At 40.8% G+C, this 26,090-nt stretch overlaps 1 protein-coding gene across 4 annotated transcripts in view; it reads right to left on the reverse strand.

The window, feature by feature from the left end:
• The window catches only part of RPA1 (replication protein A1), a 75,183-nt gene that overhangs the window by 9,937 nt on the left and 39,156 nt on the right, over window positions 1-26,090 (reverse strand). For all 4 annotated transcript variants that reach the window (XM_025851283.2, XM_073879281.1, XM_073879283.1 and 1 more), the window contains exons 6-13: window positions 13,719-13,844; window positions 10,525-10,657; window positions 8,800-8,902; window positions 6,198-6,266; window positions 5,856-6,048; window positions 5,559-5,698; window positions 4,994-5,142; window positions 2,095-2,227 (exon numbers count right to left, since the gene is read on the reverse strand). In XM_025851283.2, the coding sequence (XP_025707068.1) occupies window positions 2,095-2,227; window positions 4,994-5,142; window positions 5,559-5,698; window positions 5,856-6,048; window positions 6,198-6,266; window positions 8,800-8,902; window positions 10,525-10,657; window positions 13,719-13,844 (1,046 nt within the window). The remainder of the gene's footprint in view (window positions 1-2,094; window positions 2,228-4,993; window positions 5,143-5,558; window positions 5,699-5,855; window positions 6,049-6,197; window positions 6,267-8,799; window positions 8,903-10,524; window positions 10,658-13,718; window positions 13,845-26,090) is intronic.

A 26,090-nucleotide genomic window follows, 5' to 3' on the forward strand; every position in this document is an offset into this window, starting at 1 on the left:
AAGGACTACATCACGTGCTCCTGCTTTATGTTGTTCCTATTTGTTTTACTTCTTACCTCTCAAAGAGAGGATACAGAGTGAATAATTTTGGGGGGTGAACAGTTCCCTCTGGGTGTACTCCGAATTCAGAGCCAGGTCGGCAACCTCCAGGGCTTCCCAATGTCTCAGACCAAAAAAACATCAAACAATAATGTGAATGTTTAAAGAGACTGAGTGAGGCCTCAATCTAGAAGGCTCCAAGAAAGTGAGTCTCGGGGCATCTGGCTGGCTCAGTCAGGAGAGCATGCGACTCTTGATCTTGGGGTTGTACGTTTGAGCCCCACAGTGGGTACAGAGGTTACACCCTAGGAGAAAGTCTCCTAGGAGAATGCCTATTGAGTTTTTCTGTATTTCCAGGTAAGATCCAGATTCAATGCATGACTTTAAAGTTAGGGTGCAAATAGGTGCTCTCCAGGCCTAATTTCTTTTCTTTTTTTAAAAATTTATTTATTTATTTTTAAGTAATCTCTACACCCAACAAGGGGCTTGAACTCACAACCCCGAGATCCAAGAGTCACATGCTCTTCCAAGTGAGTGAGCCAGGTGCCCCTAGGCCTGATTTCTTATTACACATTTTAGATCTAAGAGGGACACTGGGTATCAAGAGAAACTGAAGAGTGGCTGCTCCTCTGACCAGGACAACACAGATCTGTCTAATGTTTAATTCTCAAGATGCTTTATGACAGCATCATAAGGTGCCATTGATGACAATGATGGATAAGGGAGTACGGTGAAATGAGACAGTAAATAAAAACTATATTATATAATATGAAAATAATAAAAGTAGGAATTGTGTTTGGGGGAGCATAAAGGAGAAATAAATGACTTAAATGTTGAGCTGCTGGCGGAATACAGGTTTAGATCAAGACGGGAAGGGGTGCCCAGGTGGCTCAGTCGTTAAGCGTCTGCCTTCGGCTCCGGTCATGACCCCAGGGTCCTGGGATCGAGCCCCGCATCAGGCTCCCTGCTCAGCGGGAAGCCTGCTTCTCCCTCTTCCACTCCCCCTGCTTGTGTTCCCTCTCTCGTTGTGTCTCTATCAAATAAATAAATAAAATCTTAAAAAAAAAAAAAAGACGGGAAGAGTGTAATTACATACAAACATTGGAAGGAAGCTGCAACTAAAGTCGAATACAAGAGCCAGTTCCTGTCAGAAAATAGTGGCAAACGTTTGGCCCATGAGAGGTTAGTATCGTGCAGCCAGTGAAGGCCTACGTGAACTGCCTGATGTCTGACACGGAGCCTCGCTAATGCTCAGTGTTGGCTCTAACTTCAGAACACATCTTCTTGGTATGTGGCATTTTGATTTGCAGGAACAATCAGCAAAAATAAATATGGACCTGAAGTCATTACCTCTTCATTAAGATCCCTCTAAGAATTAAACAACTCTCTTGGGCGCCTGGGTGGCTCAGTTGGTTGGGCGACTGCCTTCAGCTCAGGTCATGATCCTGGAGTCCTGGGATCGAGTCCCACATTGGGCTCCCTGCTCAGCAGGGAGTCTGCTTCTCCCTCTGACCCTCTTCCCTCTCGTGCTCTCTCTATCTCTCATTCTCTCTCTCAAATAAATAAATAAAATCTTAAAAAAAAAAAAAGAATTAAACAACTCTCTAAGTCAGAGTTCATAACATTTTTTTTGCCTCAAGATATGTGAGAGATGGGGCACCTGGGTGGCTCAGTCATTAAGCATCTGCCTTCGGCTCAGGTCATGATCCCAGGGTTCTGGGATCGAGTCCCGCATCGGGCTCCCTGCTCAGCGGGAAGCCTGCTTCTCCCTCTCCTACTCCCCCTGCTTGTGCTCCTGCTCTCACTATCTCTGTCAAATAAATAAATAAAAAATCTTAAAAAAAAAAAAAAAGATATGTGAGAAATACATGGAGGCATGGCTCCCTCACCCTGACAGTGATTCTCCACCGTCACGTCATCCTCTGGTCAGAGCACTGGTTAAGAATCATAGCTCTGAATGAATGTCTGACACCTAGTACTAGAAATCAGGTTTGAAAACTCATCCTTTTGCACACTTTATGTGCTTTTGTGAATAAAGTTAGGAATGTGGGATACCTTGTCACCATGGCCCAGGTTCTCTGATTTAACCTCAAATAAAGTTTTCCAGTTGGTGTTGCTCCCTCCTATTCCTCCACTCTTTAGATCAGAGATGGAAACACCATCTAAGGCTTGTCCTTCTGAGTCAAACCTGAAAAATAAACAAAGAACGACAGGTACTTTATATATATTTATTGAATATATTACTTGTTTCTAACTGCCAGATTCAGGCCATCCACACCCCCAACCCCTACTCATCGGTCATGGTCACGTGGGCTGAAGTTAGTACCCTCCTCCTTGTATCTTAAGCCAACTGCAGGAAGGGAATGACCTCTTTTCATCTCAATTGCTTTGATGCCCCCCAGTGGTCAAGAAAGACAGCGCCAAAATACAACAACCTTTTCTTAAATTAGCATCTGGTACATAGTTCTTTAGGCTACTGATGCTCATTCTCAGTCAATAGCTGCATTTTTATCATTACTGAAATATATCAGCATAGAAAGTGGCAGTCCCCATAATATAACATGGTGGCAAAAAACGTTCCCATGGTAAAAGATCTTATAAGCCTGGCACCTGGGTGGCTCAGTTGGTTAAGTGTCTGACTTCTAAGCATCTGACTTCGGCTCAGGTCATAATCCCAGGGTCCTAGGATTGAGCCCCACCTCGAACTCCACGCTCAGTGGGGTGTCTGCTTATCCCTCTCCCTCTGCCCCTCCCCCAGCTTGTGCTCTGTCTCAAATAAATAAAATCTTTTTTTTTTAAAGATTTTATTTATTTATTTGAGAGAGAGAATGAGAGAGAGAGAGAGTACATGAGAGGGGGGAAGGTCAGAGGGAGAAGCAGACTCCCCGCTGAGCAGGGAGCCCGATGCGGGACTCGATCCCGGGACTTCAGGATCATGACCTGAGCCGAAGGCAGTCGCTTAACCAACTGAGCCACCCAGGCGCCCTCAAATAAATAAAATCTTAAAAAACAATCTGATAAGCCTGATACAGAGTTTAAAGGATTATACAATCCAAAGTAATTTAACAGAAGATAGATAATATCTTCTTAGTGAGATTTTACCTATGCCAATATCAAAATTAACATTAATTCATGCTACAGTATTATTAAAACTGATTATACTAAAAAAATTTTTTTTAAAGATTTTTATTTATTTATTTGACAGAGAGAGACAGCGAGAGAGAGAGCACAAGCAGGGGGAGTGGGAGCGGGAGAAGCAGGCCCCCTGCTGAGCAGGGAGCCGGATGCGGGGTTCGATCCCAGGACCCTGGGACCATGACCTGAGACGAAGGCAGACGCTTAACAACTGAGCCACCCAGGCGCCCCAAAACTGATTATACTTCTTGATCACACATCAGCTGATATGAAGGAAAGTGGCTCAGAAACATACTTGTGGCAGGGAAGAGTCAGTCTGAGATTAAAAACATGCCAATGTCATCTAAAAGGAGGATAACTAAAAGCTAAACACATACAGAACAGGCTTTTTAAAAAGAGACCATCTAACAGAATGGATGCTGCCTTAAGCTGCAGACAACTGCCTTCACATTCTGTCAGGTAAGCGGCTAAATCCGTCACAGAAGCACAGCAAGGTCCATAAATCTGTTTCACCACTACTAGCTACACCAGTTTACGGTTTCAAAAACTCCAAGGAGATATTTGCCACTAAAGATAGCTCATCAGGAATCAACAGAGCAAGGACAGAGGCAGCCCTTCTCACAATAAAAAACCCCACATTGTTATAACCAAGATCTAACATCTCCAATCCTTGCCTAGGTGGGATGTATGCATTGAACTTCTCTTGGATCAATGCCAGTCATTTTATTCTGGAGACAGCCATGTCTTTTTATGTTGACCAGGATCACTGTTATTGACAAGTAAAATATGAAGACCTTAATGTGGGCATGCAATTAACCTGGGGTCGAGCTCTAGAGTCCAAAAGAAAATCAAGCAATAAGGACAAACCAAAGCTGTCGTTATTTCTGGTCAGACTACCAATAGGCCCTGCCTTCTAATGCCATGCCAGCTACCAGGATAGATACTCAGAGGCCAGCCTGAGTGACATGAACACTTGAGTAGCTGTTTCATGAAATCATTCAAATACTAGTGCTTCTAGTGGCTCACATTACACTCAGAATAAAAGTGAGAAGTCTATCACAGGAGCTAATTCTTTAAGTACTAAAACCCTAGGCCAGAGGTGGAACCCGACACAACTCCCCTGGGACTACAGCTATACAAATTATTAAAACTCAAGCTAGTTAAAGTGTTTTCCCTGACCACATCAATTCTTGCATACCATGTTTCAGTCTGAAGTGCTCCTTAAAGGCAGAGTTTTAACACCCTACAAAGCTAGATATAGTGAGGAGATTTTAATAGGCTTTCCTCAGCCCCTGAGTACTTGGGGAATAACAATACAATGCCAACAAAAGCCCATTGTTCCCACCGCACTTTATCAGAGTCCAGTGAACACACACCAGAAGATGCGTTCAGCACCAAGTGGACAAAACAAGGAAGCACATTCTTTCCCCACCCCCTGGGAGCCCACAGCTTTAAACCTAGGAAACAAAACTGCCCCCCACTCACAGTCCTGCACACAGCTGTGAGAGCCTGGCTGCCCCTTACTTTGGCAGGATCGAGGTCGGCTGCAGCACAGCACTTCCATTCTGCCGGCCTCCTCTGCAATATCTGGGTTTGTCATGGGATTACAGGTTTGTCAGTTTAAGGGGTTTAAGGGCTTTAAAGCCATTCTCTCAGAAGGCATAATGCTTCCAAGAAATATAGGGACTGCTCCATTCAGTAAGAAAGCCCTCTGCTCGGCAGATAGCTCACACACTGATCATAAGAGCAAAAAGAGCCAGCTCTTCTCACTCAAAGGTCGGGCTCAAATAACCCCTTTGGTTAGTCCCATAAAACCTACCATCCACGAAGCTTATAGGCCTCCGGGATGTCAGGATTCACAATGACCGTGCTTGAAGACAGTACAGAGAGGCTCCGTCCACCAAAATCAGAAACTCTGGCTCCTTTGATAGCCATCACGGGTTGTCTAGAACCATCAAATCTATCAGCCTGAATAATAACAAAAACACCAAACAAATACAGTGAACAGGTGTCACTAGCAGGAAGAACACACAGAACATTTTTATAGAAAACAAGGAAAACAGTCAATAGCAGAGTAAATGCAATAAATGGTACATGGAATCTATCCAAGATAACCTCTCACCCAAGAATCTGTTCCAAGATACAGTAAAACTAATCTAGAGTTAGAGGAAAGATCATTTCACTGTGTAAGACTAAGATCACAGCATATTTCACAGAAGTAAATCAAATAAAGGATTTCGGATATTCCCTGGCCAGCTCAATCCTTCTTTAGGGAGGGCCCACACGGCCAAAGCCCCACAACTCTTAAGACAAGACAGCCGCCCGGCTCTCTACTAGGTCTCTGCCTTCTGCACATGCTCTGACTGCTCAAGGCAACTACTTACATCCTCTCCCCACAGAGTAGTGGTGACCACTTTCCCTGACATGTCCATCAAATAGATATTTCGCTTAGAAACTTCTCTGTTGTTAGATTTCACTGTGATTTTGGTGGCATCTTCGTAGCTCTTGCAGATCCCAATTATGTCTAAAATACAGGCAAAATGTGTTAGCAAAAATGGTCAAGGCACCCATTACAACATGATCAAAGGTTGAATGGCAAGCACTTCAGTCGTACACGTCCCTTACATGTTGCCAACAAAACCAGTAATCACAACTCTCTTTGCTCTCATACGCAGACTTACCTATAAGTGAGTCTTTAGCCTTGTTCTCCAGCTCACTAATCCCTGTGAAATCAAACTGAACTGTAGGTAAATGATGACCATGTTCACAGGGCATGACAGAAGTCTCATTGTTGAAGGTCATCTCATAGTCATTTTTAACAGCTGTGAACTGTTTGTTAGCAATCTTCAGGGTGCCTTTGGAGATATAATAGACCTGCAAAAAGGCAAGCCATGGAACAGGGGTGGTCCATCAGATTCAACAAACAACTCCTTACCACCACGCAGTTCTCCGATGAACGAGAGATCCCTCCCTCTTCCCAGTACCACTCAATGGTTTCAGTTCTCAATGTAACACTACCCTACCTTGTTCATGTCGATAAGGGGAAAGAACTTGTCCACTTGCTCATTGAAAGCAGTAGCTCTGATTTCACCCTGCAGAAGCATGCGAGAGCAGGTTAGAATTGTGCTTATCAAGTTTTACCCCTGATCTTTAAGGCAGTCACACAGGCACAAACAGAATGGGTGAGAACTACAGACACCCCAGAAACACACATTTTATAGTCACATATTCAAGTTATTCACAATGGAACAACCAAGGTTTAACTAGCCGATCCTGCTGTGGTGCTTTATTAACCTCAAGTTAGAGACCTAAAAAAAAAAAAAAAAAAGCAAACAAAAAAACACAAGAAACCTAGTGATTTTAATATTCTGACAACAAAAATAAATTCTGAACACTGAGTGACACAAATGAAGCCCACGAGGAAGTGTGATGAGCCAAATGATTCACCAGCTGCCCTCACGCTCCTACCAAGCAAGGAATTACATCATATTTGGGAGTTACTGCCAAAATGTTGTTAATACATCATGTTTTCAAGTTGCTTGTGATTTGATTTTCACTTTTACTTTTCCATCAGTCAAAATACTATAGATGGGGAGCCTGGCTGGCTCAGTTAGGGGAGCATGCGACTCGATCTCAGGATTGTAAGTTCAAGCCCCACGTTGGGTATAGAGATTACTTAAAACAAAAACAAACTTCAGATGGATAAGAAACTTAAAGAAAGGGCTGAAATTTTAGCGAACTGACAGATTAGACTGATAATCTGGTAAAAAATGAGGTTCTGATATTGATTCTGCCATCATACAGTCCATACATTTGGGGTATCAGTCCATCTTCCAAAAACAAACCACCTATTTTTTTTCTGCCTTCTCAGAAGTCTGAACCAATAGGAAATATGCAGCAGCTTGAAAACAATGTATCAAGTACATATTAGGAATTATAAACATAACTAACAGAGAAATGGCTAACAAGACTGTCAAGATTCCACATTGTGGATTTTTTGTCTCTTCATCATGGTTTGGTTTTGTTTAAGTAAAGCATAGAGTCTACAGAGGCAGAATCCATCTCCCACAAAACCGTTCACTTCTCAAGGTGGCTGGTGCATGCTTTCTGCTGTGGCCCAAAGCAACACTTTGCTCATAAGCAGACATCACTTCTCAGGGCTTCAATTTAGCCTGCAAACAGGTCAGACAGAGTGTCTCTGGTTTCTCTTGCTCATGAGACTGCTCAAACATTTGAAAACTAATTTCTACTGCTACAAATGCTTTCATTTAAAATCAAGGATTTCAGGGGCGCCTAACTGGCTTAGTTGGTAGAGTGTGTGACTCTCAGAAATAAAATCATTAATATCAAGGATTTTAGGGGCGCCCGGGTGGCTCAGCTGGTAGAGTATGCAACTCTTTTTTTTTGCTGTTGTTAAAGATTTTGTTTGTTTAAGTCATTTCCACACCCAACATGGGGCTCGAACTCACAACCCCGAGATCAAGAGTCCCATGCTCTAGGGGTGCCTGGGTGGCTTAGTCAGTCGAGTGTCTGACTCTTGGTTTCGACTCAGGTTATGATCTCAGGGCTGTGCGACGAGGCCCTGAGTCAGACTCTGCACTCAGTGAGGAGTCTGTTTGAGATTCTCTCCCTTTCCCTCTGCACCATCCCTGCAACTCATGTGCTCCTTCTCTCAAATAAACAAATCTTAAAAAAAAGAGAGAGAGAGTCAACAGAGTCGCATGCTCTACCTACTGAGCCAGCCAGGCGCCCTGAGTATGTGACTGTTGATCTCAGGGTCATGAGTCCAAGCTGCACTTGGGGCATGGAGCCTACTTAAAAAGAATAAATAAATTTAAAAAAATTTTTATGGGGCGCCTAGGTGGCTCAGTCGTTACGCGTCTGCCTTTGGCTCAGGTCATGATCCCAGGATCCTGGGATCGAGCCCCACATCGGGCTCCCTGCTCAGCGGGGGAGTCTGCTTCTCCCTCTCCCACGCCCCCTGCTTGTGTTCCTTCTCTTGCTGTGTCTCTCTGTCAAATAAATAAAATCTTTAAAAGAAAATTTTTAAAAATAATGTAACATGGGAGCCTGGGTGGCTCAGTTGGTTAAGCGACTGCCTTCGGCTCGGGTCATGATCCTGGAGTCCCGGGATCGAGTCCCACATCGGGCTCCCTGCTCAGCAGGGAGTCTCCTTTTCCTTCTCCCTCTGACCCTCTTCCCTCTCGTGCTATCCCTCATTCTCTCTCTCTCAAATAAATAAAATCTAAAAAAAAAAAAAATTAACATAAAACAAAATAAAAGGATTTTATTTAAAACCTTTAACCCTTTGGGGCACCTGGCAAGCTCAGTTGGTTAAGCATCCAACTCAGGTCATGATCTCAGGGATGAGAGGTTGAGCCCCATGTCAGGCTCCAAACTGGGTGTGGAGCCTGCTTAAGATTCTCTCTCCCCCTCCCCCCACACAACCCCCTCTGGGGGAAAAAAAAAAAGACCTTTAACCCTTTGCTCCTAGAGAGCATCAAAAGACTATAAGAGAGGAAAGACAATAATAACAATTATGTTTATTTCTGGCCTACTCCGGTTTTTCATCACACAGGCCTGTTTCTCAGACTGCTCCTATCTGCCCACTTGACAAATACTCACACTTTCATCAACTAGTTCTATGGAGAAAAGCTTCCCTTCCCCTCGGGAATTGCTCCAGGTACGGATCTGACTTTTGTTGGTAACTCGAGCACAGATAGTCCACCTAAAAATCAAATAGATTATATTAGTGCTCAGAGGCTTACCTGGGACAGATCTAAAAGGTTCCCTATCATCTTCCTATAGCCTTTCTTATGCATATTCCATTTTTCAATGTAAGCTGTATTTTAATCCAGCTAATTAAAACCCCACGATGACATATAGGTTTGACAGTTTGTAGAATAAGCAAGTAGTAAAACATACAAGATGATTTAACATTAACTCATTCTCCTGTCAAATTAGTAAATTTATAAACTCTCTCCCTTCTCCAAAAAGCATCACCAAGGCAACGGTATCCCCTTAATGAAAGGTTCTAAGCTAGAAGATGCAGTAATACCAGCAATTATATTTTGCCACTATTTTCAATTATGGGAACTGATAAAACTGGTGTCAAACTTGTCTACATTCTAACACACCTTGAATATATAAATACAAAATTATGGGACGTGGTATTGGTAAGCCACCAAAAGAAAACACGCTAAAGCAGTATGACCTCAGACAGAGGCCACTTAAAAAAAAGGAGGTACGGGGGTGCCTGGGTGGCTCAGTCGTTAAGCGTCTGCCTTCGGCTCAGGTCATGATCCCAGGGTCCTGGGATCGAGCCCCGCATCGGGCTCCCTGCTCAGCGGGAAGCCTGCTTCTCCCTCTCCCACTCCCCCTGCTTGTGTTCCTCTCTTGCTGTGTCTCTCTCTGTCAAAATAAATAAAATCTTAAAAAAAAAAAAAAAAAGGAGGTACAAGATCCAATACCCAGTCCTGGGGCCCATACTGAACACAAGTGTTGGGCACATTAGTTACCTTACTCATTTTCCCTGCACTGCAAAGAATTGAAGATTAGATAAAAACACATCTGAAAGAATTCTGGAAAGAGAATGCACTAATTTTTTTTTTTTTTTAAGATTACTGAGCCACCCAGGTGCCCCAGAACTCACTAATTTTTAACTGCTAAAATTAACTTTTAATGGAAAATATCTGTTCAGGGTATATTAATAATGTGGCTATACAAACAGTACAGATTCTCTTAGGCTACTAAATCATAGTAACAGTTTTTAGACTGAAAGTCACTTATTTATATCATGAGAAGATGAAACGCCTTCTGAATTACAAAAAATATTTATTTTTACTCATAAGATGATAAATGGATTCTTTCAGCATTAAATATTTTTCAATTCAAATTCTTTCAAAAGAAATGAAACTCCATAGGCTATAGCAGATTGCTTTTCTTGCCATTCTTTTATGGTAAGAGAGTTGAAGTTTGCCACAATTTGTACCCTCCTCCCCCGTTGGAGGAAAAAAAAGATGGGGGCGCCTGGGTGGCTCAGTCATTAAGTGTCTGCCTTCTGCTCAGGTCATGATCTCAGGGTCCTGGGATTGAGCCCCCGCATTGGACTCCCTGCTCAGCGGGAAGCCTGCTTCTCCTTCTGCCTGCTGCTCCCCCTACTTGTGTTCCCTCTCTCGCTGTGTCTCTTTCTGTCAAATAAGTAAATAAAATCTTAAAAAAAAAAAATGATGAAACTTACTTTATGTATGGTAACCCCTACGTTCCCACATAAATAACTCAAGAGCCCGTAATAAGCTCTAACCTCACATCATAGGCACATTCTGAACTTACTCTATGTGAATAACTCACTTGGATTGGTAAGGGGTGAGGCTGGCAATGGGTACCACTTTGACCTGTGTTCCTCCAGAACTGTTCACGAGGCTGGTACCTCCAGCTTTTCCAAGTGTCTTTGAGACACCATAAGTCTTAGATGCAGTGGAACCTTTAAAAACAAACACAAAGGAGGACCATCATTATTCTATGTAAATTTTATATAAATTTTGTACTAACTCTCAATGACTGAGGTGTTGCTGGTGAAATCAAACAAAATGAGAGGCAAAGTTTTTCCTTTTTAGTAATCAAGAGATATGGAGATCAAATAGAGACCAAAACAGGAGGTAGAAAAGCAACTGAAAATGAAGGCCTGGGCACACAGAAGTTTACTACATTTGCTAACTGAAGCTCTGACTGAAGTCAAGATAATAATTATACTGAGAATAGACAATGCTCTTTCGGAGGCCCATCCTTCTCCCCCCCCCCAAGATTTTATTTATTTATTTGACAGAGAGAGAGAGAGTGAGAGAGAGAAAAAGAGAGCACATGAGCAGGGGGAGCTGCACAGGGAGAGGGAGAAGCAGGCTCCCCACTGAGTGGGGAGCCCAACGTGGGCCTCGATCCCAGGACCCTGGGATCATGACCCGAGCCGAAGGCAGACGCCCAACCAACTGAGCCACGCAGGCGCCCCAGAAGCCCATCCTTCTTAAACTGTCCTTTGTATCAATGGGCAAGATAGTGGGTCAGAGAAAATCAACCAGCCTTCTTGACCATAAAACTGATAGCAAGTCACTAGATGCATAAGAAAAAAAAAGCAAGGGGCGCCTGGGTGGCTCCGTTGTTGGGCGTCTGCCTTCGGCTCAGGTCATGGTCCCGGGGTCCTGGGATCGAGTCCTGCGTCAGGCTCCCTGCTCGGCGGGAAGCCTGCTTCTCCCTCTCCCGCTCCCCCTGTGTTCCCTCTCTTGCTGTCTCGGTCAAATAAATAAATAAAATCTTAAAAAAAAGAAAAAAAAAAAGAAAAAGGAAAGGCTAGGAGGTAAGGGACATACTGAATGAACCATATGAGGTAAAGGATACCTATCACAAATGGTTTACCTTAAAACGTCCTGGGAAGACTCCCGTGTTCCAAAGGTCTCCGGTACTAAAGTCTCTAACAAAGTCTAGGGACTGGGTTTAGCTAGGAGCGAAGGACAGGAGCCCTTCGGGTCAACACAACCAGGCGGCCACACGCCAGGATCCCCTCTGCTCTTTTACCCAAGCCTGAGCAGCTACCGTGCGCTTGGAAAGAGCAGGTCACTAGAGCCTACAGACACATGAGCTCCTTTACATGCACAGTTTCTATAAAGTTTCAGCCTCCAAATTCAGAAAATATAACTTCGTCCAATTACTTGATATCTTCTCTACCAAAGCATTTCTTTAGGATGGAATTTGGCTGGAAATGTAAATCTACCATTATTCAGCATTTCTTTTTCTTTTTTAAAGATTTTATTTGTCAGAGAGAGCAAGCGAGAGTGAGTAGCACAAGCAGGGGGAGCAGCAGGCAGAGGGAGAAGCAGGCTCCCGGGCTGAGCAGGGAGTCCAGTGCGGGGCTCGATCCCAGGCCCCTGGGGTCATGACCTGAGCCGAAGGCAGACGCTGAACTGACTGAGCCACCCAGGCGCCCCCAGCATTTCTTTATTGAGTTTCTACATCCTGTAAGACACTATTCTAGGTATTTGTAGCACTTAGTAAAAACTATACATAGACTGTCCTGGATCTTACCATTTTCTACTCTAACTGGGGAGTCAAGAGAGAACTATACACACAACAGTAATAACTGCCTCAAGATTACACAAGGAAGCACATGAACTCTGAAGAATGTATGTGTGTGTATACATACCTAATATTCTCTATAAGATACAGTTATATGTCACACACACACACACATGCTTCCCCCTCAATACACAGCCAGTCTTTTATTCTTTCGCCACCCAGTTGATGTGTGTTTAGATAACATTAACTGATTTTTAAAAATAAATGTTAACATAAGTCAAAGATAGACAATTTGGAAAATAAATCTGTGGGAGGAGGGAGAAGAATAACATACTATTTGTAGTTCAGCCTAAAGAAGTGACTATTAGATTATTTATCATCTTAGATACTAAATCTATTCCATGACCTCCTTCAAAGTACGTAATTTGCGAGTTGTATATAAAAAGATCCACTTATGGGGCGCCTGGGTGGCTCAGTCGTTAAGCGTCTGCCTTCGGCTCAGGTCATGATCCCAGGGTCCTGGAATCGAGCCCCGAGTCAGGCTCCCTGCTCAGCGGGGAGCCTGCTTCTCCCTCTGCCCCTCCCCCGCTTGTGTTCTCTCTCAATCTCGCTCTCTCTCGCTCACTCTTTCTCTTAAATAAATAAAATCTTTAAAAAAATGAAATCAATAGATCCACTTATAAAGAGAGATAGATAGAAGGTACATTAACAGATATTGCAAGGTAGATAAAAATATCAAAGTCCAATGGGGAAAAAGTCCCATGTCCTGAAAGTTTCACAACAATATTAGTGATGTCTTAATCTTGCCTTTCTTAAAATCTCAGTATTCAAAATTAGCAATAGTTGAGGGGAGGGGAAGAGGTGGAGTATAAGAAGTTGTGACAGAAAAAAGAACCTCTAAAAATAAATCCAACCCAAATCATCATTTTCAATAGTAATTCATAAGGCGAAGGCCAGAAAGTAAACAAAATGGTTCCATTATAGCCTCTCAGGACCTACTGCAGAGAGCGTTAAAGGAAAAAACTATTTCTCATCCATGAGACTGGGAAGCAGAACCTATGACCAATATAAATGATACCATCTTCACGTTAAGATAAATTCCGATGAGAACCCGAAATGGGAAACTTGGAGAGAGACAAGTGGATTCCAAATAGTTAAAAGGCGAGAATTTAAAAGGTATGTAAATTCGCAAAGTCAAGAAAGTGTAAAATGTGAGACTTGAGAAAGTACCAGATAAACTATTATTAACAGAGAACAGTATATCATCCTGATAAAAATAAGCATATTATCTTTAAAAGACTATCTTTAATCATTTGTTCAATCATACACTTTACAATGAGAACTGGACTTCTCCTTTGCAAGAAGCAACAGTCATGAATGGCATTTTGAAAATTCCCTTTAGTCCCAGATTACATTTCAAAACATTATTCAGAAGCCTGATACATATAATTAGCACATGTCCTCATGTGGCCATTTACCCATTGCTGAGCTCCCATTCTGCTGCTGGGGCTTGCTGGCTGGTGGGTTGGCCGCTGAGACCGAGGAAGGAACTATCTGCTGCTGCCCATGTCCTGAGGAAGGAACTATCTGCTGCTGCCCATGTCCTGAGGATCAAAACAAAGACAATTTTAGTGCAAATAATGCAGGTTAAAAGATTTAAACTTAAGTAGAAGAAATACTCTGAGAAAGTGTAAATGTTTTATTTTGTCAAAGACTCTCATGGGTCAGAATTCATGCTGGGGTATTCAACTGCATGCAGTCAATCAGCTAGGGGTTCACTTCTGTTTTCATTATATAAAAGGTTGGCTCCATTTACCTTTCACCTGCTCATAATTGATAGCTTTCAGTTTTAATGAGGTTCTCCCCTAAAGCCTTGCGCATTTCTCCTGCATGAACCTGAAGTAAAGTCACTGGGCTGAATCTGTGACATTACCACTATTTCCATAGCAACAAATCGATGTCATCAACAGAACCGTGTTCATGGCAGGATCTCTCAGAAGAAAAAGCTGTGTGGTAAGAAAAACCTAAAAGCAGTTCAACTGTCTCTGAAGTGCTCCTGCTTCAAAGGAAAAGGAGACATTCTGAAAGGATTCTACCCTTTCCCTGCCAAACAAAGCAACCTTATTTTGCAACTGACAGTTGGTGGGAAATACGAGTTGAAAGAGCCTTGGGTACCATGAAGTGCTAGCGCACCGTCACAGCAGGGAGAGATGAGATGGAGTTCAGAAGCAGGTGTCAAGGAAACAGGAAGATTAAAAGGAAAGGAGGGGAAAGGAACATATCTCTCAAACAGAAAATAAGTGCCATGCCACGAGACTATTTATTTGCCCCTCACCCTTCCTACAAATGTTTATGAGTTGAAGAACGTTAAAATTGCAAAATACACCTAATTAAAAAAAGAATAGGTTTATGGCATTTGATTTTGCTTCTGTGAGGGGCACTAAACCTAATCTAGGCTGCTCACCCAGAGTGCCTGCAGCACACAAGTACAGCTCAAAAAGATTTCCTAGAAAGTCCTACAAACAAAAATGGTGAGCCCTGCTGAAAAGGCTCCCTGCCTGCCGCCTTGTCTCTGCCTTCTCCGATCCCGAGGCTTATTCCTGATGGGTTTCCCAAGGCCCTCACTCAAATGGGCCTATTATAAACTGACTTCATTTCCTTCTGCCAATATTTCTCTTAACTAATACAACAAAATGATAGTTAACTGTGCTATTAGAGCAAAATAAATTTAGCATAAAATTAAAAAGGTTAAAACAGAATTGCTTATTCTTCAGTTCTTCCTATGGGGAGAAAAATTAAGACCTTAATTTTATTTTCTTTAATCCCCAATTTCACACATCCCACCTCCCACCTCCCTTCTGGTCACCATTAGTTTGTTCTCTAGAGTTAAGGGTCTGTTTCTTGGCTTCTCTCTCTCTTCTTCCTTTGTTCATTTGTTTTCTTTCTTAAATTTCACATATGAATGAAATCATATGGTATTTGTCTTTCTCTGACTTACTTCACTTAGCACAATACTCTCTAGTTCCATCCGTGTTGTGGCAAATGGCAAGATTTCAATCTCTTTTTACGGCTGAATAATACTACATTGTATATGTGAAACATATCTTCTTTATGCGATCATCTATCAATGGACACTTGGACTGCTTCCATAATTTGGCTATTGTAAATAATGCTGCAGTGAACATGGGTTGCATGTATTCCTCTGAATTCAAGTTTTTGTATTTTTTGGGTAAATACCCAGTAATGCTATTACTGGATCCTAAGGTGGTTCTATTTTTAACTTTTTGAGGAACCTCCAAACTGTTTTCCACGGTGGCTGCACCAGTTTGCATTCCCACCAACACTTGTTTCTTGTGTTGTTCGTTTTAGCCATTCTGACAGGTGTGAGGTGTGAGGTGATATCTCACTATAGTTTTGAGTTGCATTTCCCTCACGATGAGCAATGTTGAGCATCTTTCATTGTGTCTGTTGGCCATTTGTATATCTTTGAAGAAATGTCTGTTCATATCTTCTGCCCATTTTTTAACTTGGTTATTTGTTTTTTGGGTACTGAATTGTATTAGTTCTTTATATATTTTGGATGCTAAGCCTTTATCAGACATGTCATTTGCAAATATCTTCTCCCATTCTGTAGGTTGCCTTTTAGTTTTGTTGACTGTTTCCTCTGCTGTGCATAAGCTTTTTATTTTGATGTAGTCCCAATAGTTTATTTTTGCTTTTATTTCCCTTGCCTCAGGAAACATATCTAGAAAGATGCTGCTATGGCCAATATCAAAGAAATTACTACCTATGCTCTCTTCTAGGATTTTTATGGTTTCAGCTCTTACATTTAGGTCTTTAATCAATTTTGAGTTTATTTTTGTGTATGGTGTTAAGAAAGTGGTCCAGTTTCCCCCACACCATTTGTTGAAGAGACGGTCTTTTTCCCACTGTATATTCTTTCCTCCCTTGTTAAAGATTAATTGATCACATAAATTGTGGGTTTATTCCTGGGTTTTCTATTCTGTTCCCTTGATCTGTGTGTCTATTTTTGCGTTAGTACCATATTTCCTTGGCTTCTATGATCTGTAATATAACTTGAAGTCTGGAATTGTGATACTTCCAGTTTTGTTTTTCAAGATTGCTCTAGCTATTCAGGGTCTTTTGTAAATATTCTATACAAATTTTAGGATTATCTGTCCTAGCTCTATGAAAAATGCTGTATTTTTTTTTTAAGATTCATTTATTTATTTGACAGAGAATGAGCAAGGACATGCACGCGCAGGAGGGGCAGAGGGAGAGAGAGAGAATCTCAAGCAGATTCCACACTAAGTGTGGAGCCCAATGCGGGGCTTAATCCCAGGACCCTGGGAGCATGACCTGAGCTGAAGGCAGCTGCTTAACTGACTGAGCCACCCAGGCGCCCAACATGTTGAAATTTTAAAGTAAACCTTTTCTTAAATCAGTAGGGAAAAACTGAGTTGCTCAGTAAACAGTATTGGAGCTAAGTAACTGGAAAAAAATAAAACTATTCTTACTTGCTTCATGAAATATATTCAGAAGACTCAAAAGATTTAAACATTTAAAGATGGAGCCATAAAAATACACAAACCCCACTCCACTCCAGTTCCACGGTCTCAAACATATCTAAAGTCATAGCCTCATTATCATGCCTGCTTCTTGCTGAATAGGACATGGTCACGGGATCGTGCTGACCACGTAACATTTAATTTCTATAAAAACATAACTAACCTTTATCAGGTACCTAGAGTAATCAAATTACAGTGACAGAAAATAGAACAGTGGTTACTAGGGACTGGCAGGAGTAGGGAATGGGGAGTTATGGTTTAACGGGTAGAGAGAGTTTGAGATAATGCCCAGCTGGCTCTGTCAGTGGAACACACAACTCTTGATCTCAGCTTGTGAGCTCAGGCTCCACACTGGACACTGGATGTAGAAATTACTTATCAATAAAATCTTCAAACAAACAAACAAACAAAAAAAGTTCTGGAGATGGATGGTGGTGATAGTTGTACAACAATGTGAATGTACTTGATGCCACCAAACTACACATTTAAAAATGATTAAGATGTAAATTTTGTTGAGTATTTTACCACAATTTTCAGTAACATAACTTGCCTATTTACCTGTTCTAGGTTGAACATTTTTTGACATAATATATGAGTTAAAATGAATGTATTATAATTTCTTTCTTTCTTTGGTGTTGGGGATTTTTAATTAAAAAGCAAACAACACTACACAAAATACCGTTGGTTACTTAACAACTAAACTAGGGTAATGGTTGCTGGAGAAATATCTATAGAGTACTAGGAGGGGCTCAGCTGGTCTTTGTTCAGAAACTTCAGGCTGAACACATATAAAAATCCTAATGTTTAAATGCCTGCTAGTCTACATTTAGGTAAATAAATAAATAAATAAATAAAGCTACACACACACACACACACACACACACACACACACACACACACTCACTTCATTTGCAGTTGCTAAAAATCTATCAAATCTTTTCTCTCCCAACTCCATTTTTACCATACACCTTATATACTTCTTTCAAATACCAGTTTGGTACATAAGTTGTTCACCCCCATTTCCAATAAGGATAAGAAAAAAAAATACAGAGAAATGCAAACTGCATAGCTAGACATCTTACCCAAATATAAAATACTTCCAAACAGTTGAAATAAGGGGGAAAAACATGTACCTAAAGAACAAAGTATTCTATTTAAAAATTTTGGAGGGGTGCCTGGGTGGCGCGGTCCATTAATCATCTGACTCTTGGTTTTAGCACAGGTCATGATATAGAGCCTGCATCAGGCTCAGCGCTGGGTGTGGAGACTGCTTAAGATTTTCTCTCCATCTCCCCTGTCCCTCCCTACAAAATAATATCTAAAAAAAAAAAAAAAAAGTATCAATCAAGCTTTTAGTTTGTGTTTAAAAAGCCATCCATTTAAAGGTAACCATCAAGGGGTGCCTGGGAGGGGAGTCTGCCTCTCTCCCCCTCTCGTCCTACCCCTGCTCGTGCTCTCTAAAATAAAATAAATAAAATCTTTAAAAATTCGGGAATATTTTGATTTGGGACAAATGCAATTAACTGCTAACTATTTAAAGCAAAATCTTGTTTATAGTGAGGATAAGAACTGAAGCCCAAATCCCTGCCCCATAACAGTTCTCTAGTGAGGACAAGGGTCTTGGGTTGAGAGTTTATTCCTTAAGAACCAAGTGTTGTTTATTTACCAAAAAAAGAGAAAAGAATAAAGAAAAAAAAGTTGGGGCAAGGGGGATGACAAGTTTTATACAAAAGTAGTATAATGGTAACTCCCTTTGGTAAAAAGTGTAATAAAGGTCTTGTATGTCTGTTCACAGGTACTAAATCTGAAGCTACATAGAACTATGGTACACAAGAAGCTACAGCAGTTATGTTAGCACAACAAAGCTTATTTCTTTCTTCTTTTTCTTTTTTTAAAAGTAAGCTCTAGACCCAACGTGGGCCTCAAACTCAGAACCCCAAGATCAAGAGCTGTATGCTCTAGCAACTGAGCCAGCCAGGCATCCCTAAAGCGTATTTCTTTTAATAAAAAATTGACAGTATGTACATTTTTTACACTAAGGTAGATTAATAAGGAGGCAGGTACAAAACAATTCCCCGGGAGCTAAAAAGAATGGCTGATTTGAACTTGCTGAGAGGTTGAGAACCAGGGGAGAGAGTAAAGGGTGCACAGCAAGGGATTTGTTAGGAATCAAATCCACAGGTGATTAATCCCAAAGCCAAACTGCAGGTCCCAGATAAAATCTAATAGGTGATCTATGTGTTATAATTTCTTATCAGTACATAATATAATGGTACAGTCTATTACAATAGTTGGATTCTCAGGCTCGATGAAGCACAGTAATGTAAGAAGAAACCAATTAGACCATGTAACATATATTATAATAGCTACCAATCCTTGAGTGCTTACTATGCACCAAATACAAGGTTAAGTGCATTATTCCATTTAATCTTCAGGCCTATGACAAAGACAGTATTATTATGTTCACTTAACAGAAGAGAAAACTGGGTTAAAGAGGTCAAGTAACTTGTCCAAAGTCATACACAGCTAGGAGGAGGCAGAATCTAGTCTTAACCAGGTTTGTCTAACTAGATCCATTGACTTCACCACAATCTAGTTAATTTTTAATTGTAAGCAACCAATTCTGGCAGACAAAATTCTAGTTATATAGAACATAACTAATAACCATAATACCTAGTAGTCAGGAAAGTTACTGATCCATTCATTTATGAGAGCAATCCTTAACTGCTGCCCTGGACCATACTTGCAAAGCTGGCGCAGGAGACAAGAAACAGTACTGAAACCAAATGGACGACAGAAGTCCTAGTGCATTCTAAACAGCAACAACTGCCTTTAATTTAATGTACTGCAACACAGCTGCTGACCACGAAACCTGAAATTAGTCTATGGCTAAATGAAAATCTTTCTAAAAACTGAAATTATACCCCAAAGCAGTAATGCAGAGCGTCAACTAATGCTAACCTTCTGTTTTGTGCCACCTGCAAATGAAACCATTTCAGTAAGATGAATCAAGGTCATAATTCTTAGACTCTTTTGCTCTACGCTAGCTTCCTATCACTGTTTCTGAACCAGGGGAAATAGGACATTTAAAAGCAGACTCTAGGGATGCCTGGGTGGCTCAGTCGGTTGAGCAAATGATTCTTGGTTTCAGCTAGGGTCATGATCTCAAGTTGGTGAGATGGAGGCCTGCATCAGGCTCCCCACTCACTGGGGAGTCTGCTTCCCTTTTCCTTCTGCCCTTCCCCCTGCCTCACATTGTGCTCTTTCTTTCAAATACATAAATAAATCTTCTTAAAACAAAACAAAACAAAAGCAGACTCCAGCTCCTCAAGTTACTTGCATTCACACTGATTAAGTGAGGCTGGCTCAGTCAGTGGAGCATGCCACTCTAGATCTCAGGGTTGTGAGCTCAATCCCTACATTGAGGTGTAGAGATTACTTTAAAAAAATTAAAAATATAGGGACGCCTCAGTGGCTCAGTCGGTTAAGCATCTGCCTTCAGCTTGGGTCATGATCCCAGGGTCCTGGGGTGGAGTCCCACATTGCTCAGTGGGAAGCCTGCTTCGCCCTCTGCCTGCAGCTCCCCCTGCTTCTGCTTGCACTGTCTCACTCTCACTGACAAATAAATAAATAAAATCTTAAAAAAATTTTTTTTTTAAATATATAGAGGATCCTGGGTGGCTCAGTTGTTAAGCATCTGCCTTCGGCTTAGGTCATGATCCCAGGGTCCTGGGATCGAGCCCCGCATCGGGCTCCCTGTTCAGCAGTAAGCCTGCTTCTCCCTCTCCCACTCCCCCTGCTTGTGTTCCCTCTCTCTTGCTATATCTTTCTCTGTCAAATAAATAAATAAAATCTTAAAAAAAAAAAAAAAGCAGCTGCCTTCAGCTTGGGTCATGATCTCCTGAGATTGAGCCCCACATCGGGTTCCCTGTTCAGTGGGGAGTCTGTTTCTCCCTCTCCTGCTGCTGCTCTCCCTGCTTGTGCTTTCTCACTTGTGTGCACTCTCTCCTTCAAATAAATAAAATCTTTAAACACACACACACACACACACACACACACACAAAATGGTAAGTGAGCCACCAGCTGAGAAAAATTAGCTAACAGACATGGAGTATACAGTTACAAAAACTCAATTTCTACTAGCAAGTACTTTCTTAACAACAACTACAAAAAAATAAAAGTCAATCCAATAATTAAAAATTCCCATTGGCAGAAAATGATCAGAATCAGGCTGAAAAAAATTCCAACTAATACCTTTCAATAATGAATAATACATTATAACTAAGTATTTCATGAGAAAATTAAGTAAAATATTGTTAGAAATAGTGTAGGTACATAGCAATGGTATACATAATGACAAAAATATATAGTGGTAGATACGGGAGTTTAAAATCATCCAATATTATATGAAACATGAAATGTGTTTGAAGTTTTATTTCTCACATTTGGAAAATTCTGTAAGTATCTGTATTTAATGTGGTACTAGTGCCAAACAATTTCAGTGCACATTTTGGAATTCCTCTGCCTATTTCCTGGCTGGGTTCAGTCCATTAATTTTACCACTCACCTGATATGTCACAGGTTCTGGGTTAAGTACTCGGAGGATACAAATCTAACTTTACTTCTCTCTTCACTAGTAACAGTTTCCTTGCCATCACAATAGGCAATTAGAAACCATTTCTGTGAAATACACCTTAAGGTAATAGCCACAGTAACAAAGCTATTTCCATGATGGCCCAAGTAACAAAGTATTATTGATCTAGTTACAATGAAATTCAATAGCAAATAATCCAGAACAGCAAAACCGTCTCTCATCCCTCTACACTTTAACAGACCCTGAAGAAAGGAAAGAGCGAGCGGAATGGAGTATCAAGACAAAGGAGTTTTTCCCCTAGTGCTATAGTTCTGACCCCAAGCGATAATTACCTTTCAACCCTTTCAACTCCATCTTTATCTCAAATACTTTTGCACCTGAAACACAAAATGTCCAAAGCAACCACTCAAATACAACATAAAAAAACATTAGAAATCTGGCCAAAGGTGATAGTTGAGCACCATCATCTCTCCCTCAACCCTACTGCATCCAAGATTTCATAGAGATGCTAACCACTGCTTTGTCCTGAAAGCTAGGATAACCAATGTGCCCCTTTTAACAAAAGTTTACTACTGCAAAAGAAATGTAATGTTCTAATTTAAGATTTTAGAACTTAACCTAAATGGGCTCCAGCTCTCCCTCTCCAATTTAAAGCACCAAATTACTATGTTTTGCATAGGTAAACATTAAAATCTAAAAGGTTCCATTTCTGGAGGAAGAACGATGACCAAGTCTTCCCACTTCTAAAAATCATATAGAGCAATAAGAATGAATAGCCACTCTATACAAAAATGTCCCACACAGAGACTTCATCTTCAGTGAATTGAGGGGGGGGCAGAGAAAATTCACAAATTCCAAATGATGTGAAAAGTGAAGCTCAAAACACCACAAACCAAGAAACCAATTTTAAGGCAGAAGCAACATAGGTGATTTAAATATAAAAATGAAATCATGTCTAAGTACTAGAATAAAACATGGATGAATGCCCTAATAACTTTAGAGTAAGGAAGACCTTTCTAACAATGGCTCAAAACTCCAAAGTCATTAAAAAAAAAAGATTGCAAAATTCAACTTCATAAAAACAGCAACAACAAAAAAATTGCTACCTAGCAAAAAGCCACCATAAGCAGGGCGCCTGGGTGGCTCAGATGGTTAAGCATCTGCCTTTGGCTCAGGTCATGATCCCAGGGTCCTGGGATTGAGTTCCGCATCGGGCTCCTTGCTCAGCAGGGAGTCCGCTTCTCCCTCTGCCTCTCCCCCTGCTTGTTCTCTCTCTTGTCTCTCTCGCAAATGAATAAATAAAAATCTTAAAAAAAAAAAAAGCCACCATAAGCAAAGTAAAAAAGACTTCATAACTCAGAGACAAAGGACTAATGTCCCTACTCTTTAAAGAACACTCAAAGATGGAGAAGAAAAAGACAACTCAAAATAAAAATGGAGAATACAGTTCAGAGAATAAAAAGCTCTCAAACATTTAAAAGGATGCTCACCTTGCTCAGAATACAAATTAAACACTACACTGAGATCCCAGTTTTCATCTATGAGATTGGTTAAAAATTCAAAAGATTAATAACATACTCCTGTTGGCACAGCTGTGAAGAAACCAGTATTTTCAGGCGCGCTGGTGGGAATGCAGAATGTCACCATGTTACAGAGGGGAACCCAACCATACCCACCCACCATTGGTGCATCTATCCATTAATCCAGCAATCTCACTTCTGGCAATCAAACCACTTCTGCCCATATACCTGCATATGTATACAGTTATTCACTACAGTACTGTTTTGATTGCTACAGCAAACAACCCAAGGGTCTTCAACACAAGGCTAGATAAATTATGGAACAGTCACACAACAGAACACTCTAATTGTTTGTTTTTAATAAGGAAGATCTATCTCTAAGTATATGTATGTAAGTATCTCTAGGCTAAAAATTTTTTTAAAAGCACAATCATAAAAGGGGTGCATGGGTGGCTCAGTCGGTTAAGCATCTGACTCTTGATCTCAGTCTCAGGGTCGGGAGTTCAAGGCCCACACTGGACTCCACACCCAGCATGAAGCCTACTTAAAAAACAAAAAAAGAAGCGCCTGGGTGGCTCAGTTGTTAAGTGACTGCCTTCGGCTCAGGTCATGATCCTGGAGTCCCGGGATCGAGTCCCACATCGTGCTCCCTGCTCAGCAGGGAGTCTGCCTCTCCCTCTCCCGCTTCTTGTACTCTCTCTCTCATTCTCTCTCTCAAATAAATAAAATCTTTAAAAATAAAAAATAAAAAATAAAACAGATGTTTGATTATCTTCATTATATTTCAATTTTTAAAATTATACAAGTTTTAATGGACAAGTATACTAACATGAAACAGAGATAACTTGTGTGTGTGTGTGTGTGTGTGTGCATACACATATAAAACATTCCAATAATAGATTCAACTCACAACCTATTAACTAAAACACAATTTTCGGAATAGGCAAAAACTTTGATATGAAGGTTAATTTTTGAAGGTGTGGGTACAGCATCTTCACCTGGAAATTAGGAATAATGAGTCTCATTTGTTGAAGCAACTCACCTGCTATGCAACCTTAGCCAAGTTACTTATCACCTCCTTCACCTTCATTTTTTTCTTATGATTAAAACTGATCTCTAAAATAGTTCCTTCTATCTCTAACATTCTGTGAGTGTGCTGACTACTGTGTGAGAGTTCAGGCGTAGCTTCTCAAACTTTCCTTTCCATTGACTCTACTGAGGTGATGGCTAGAACTGAGTCCCAGATAGGAAAACGAAGACAGGATGCAGTTTGTCTCTAGCACAAATATTATTAGGATCAAATCTATTTATTCTTAGGCAAAAACCTGACTAATAATTTTTGAATAATGAAAAACTCAAGAATTATGTTTGGTAAATTTATTTTTATTTTTTAAAGATTTTATTTATTTATTTGAGAGAGAGAGAGAATGAGAGATAGAGAGCACGAGAGGGAAGAGGGTCAGAGGGAGAAGCAGACTCCCCGCTGAGCAGGGAGCCTGATGCAGGACTTGATCCAGGGACTCTAGGATCATGACCTGAGCTGAAGGCAGTCGCTTAACCAACTGAGCCACCCAGGTGCCCACGTTTGGTACATTTAAATTAAGATGGTGAATTAGTGTCCTTCAGTAGAAACCACCTAAGCACCTTTCTTTATTAGGAGCAATAGAGTTTAATTTTAACTGGAACTTTTATTTCTCTAAGTCAAAAGACTCAAAACCACCTATTTAATTTCCTACTGTGAAATCAACTGGGAAAGAAAAAGAAATACATAGTAGAAAACTTTAAATGAGTGAAGTCATATATACAACTTTTGGCATCTTTATGCTGACCAGCTGAAAAGTCATTTTTAATTTTTTTGATGTCATGTTTATAATTAAAATAGCTAATATAAGCTATTAATTTAACAAATTATATAAACTCTTATTCAATAATTTCCCTAAACATATGTATTCCTCATAAATTGTGTCAGAAATTCTTTTCCAAATATTCACTGATTGACCATCATCTCTTCAGATTTAGTTAAAAAATTAACGGACATTGACAAACAAATAATCCAATTAAAAAATGGGCAGAAGACATGAACAGACATTTTTCCAAAGAAGAGATACAGATGGCAAACAGACATGAAAGGATATTCAACATCACTCATCATTCAGCAAATGCAAATCATAACTATAATGAGGTATCGCTTCACACCTGTCAGAATGGCTAAAATAAAAAACACAAGAAACAGCCAGTGTCGGCAAGAATGTGGAGAAAAAGGAGCTCTCATGAACTGTTGGTGGGAATGCAAACTGGTGCAGCCACTCTGGAAAACAGTATGGAGGTTCCCCAAAAAACGAACTACCAGGACACACACAGGGAAAGGAGAGCTGGGCAGTGACCAAAGCCACATAATGTCAGTGGTTCATCTGCCCAGGCCAAATGGATCGTGTGGAGTGACTGGAAGAGCAACACAAAAAACAGCTAAAGTGAGAGTGACCAGGCTTATTTTGGATGCCTATTTATTAAAGTATTTTAATAAGTGAAAAGCCTACTTTGCTCATGATGCTCTTCAGCAGTGCACAGCTGGGGATATAGTGTTTCTCAAAGCCCTACCTGTCTCATGAATAAAGCACATGAAACATGAATGGGCCAAGGCCATTTTCAAAGTTGGATAAGTCACAGGTCCAGTGACTGGAAAATCCCGTGCGGGAAGCTAACCTGGAAAATCCAGTCAGCTTGGAAACCACCTGCCTAACCAAAAATCTAGAAGAATTCAACAGCTCTTCAGCACAGTGGAGGATTGGAAGAAGGAGCCAAAGAGAAAGATGGATGCTTATGGAAAAAGACATTTTTCTAAGTTTCATTACAAAATGTTCAATTTCTCGGGGCGCCTGGGTGGCTCAGTTAAGTGTCTGCCTTTGGCTCAGGTCAGGATCCCAGGGTCCTGGGATCGAGCCCCACATCGGGCTCCCTGCTCAGCGGGGAGCCTGCTTCTCCCTCTCCCTCTGCCTGCTGCTCCTCCTGCTTGTGCTCTCTATCTCTGTCAAATAAATAAATAAAATCTTTTAAAAAAATGTTCAATTTCTCTTCTACTATTTATGGAATAGCTAAAAGTAAATGAAGGAAAGGCTTTGTTAAAAGTTTTCATAAAAGTTTAAGGTCATGTTTTAAATTTCCTTTTCA

This window comes from Callorhinus ursinus, unplaced genomic scaffold, assembly GCF_003265705.2.
Source record: "Callorhinus ursinus isolate GAN/ISIS: 27379988/994484 unplaced genomic scaffold, GSC_fseal_2.0 scaffold34, whole genome shotgun sequence".
NCBI lineage: Eukaryota > Metazoa > Chordata > Mammalia > Carnivora > Otariidae > Callorhinus > Callorhinus ursinus.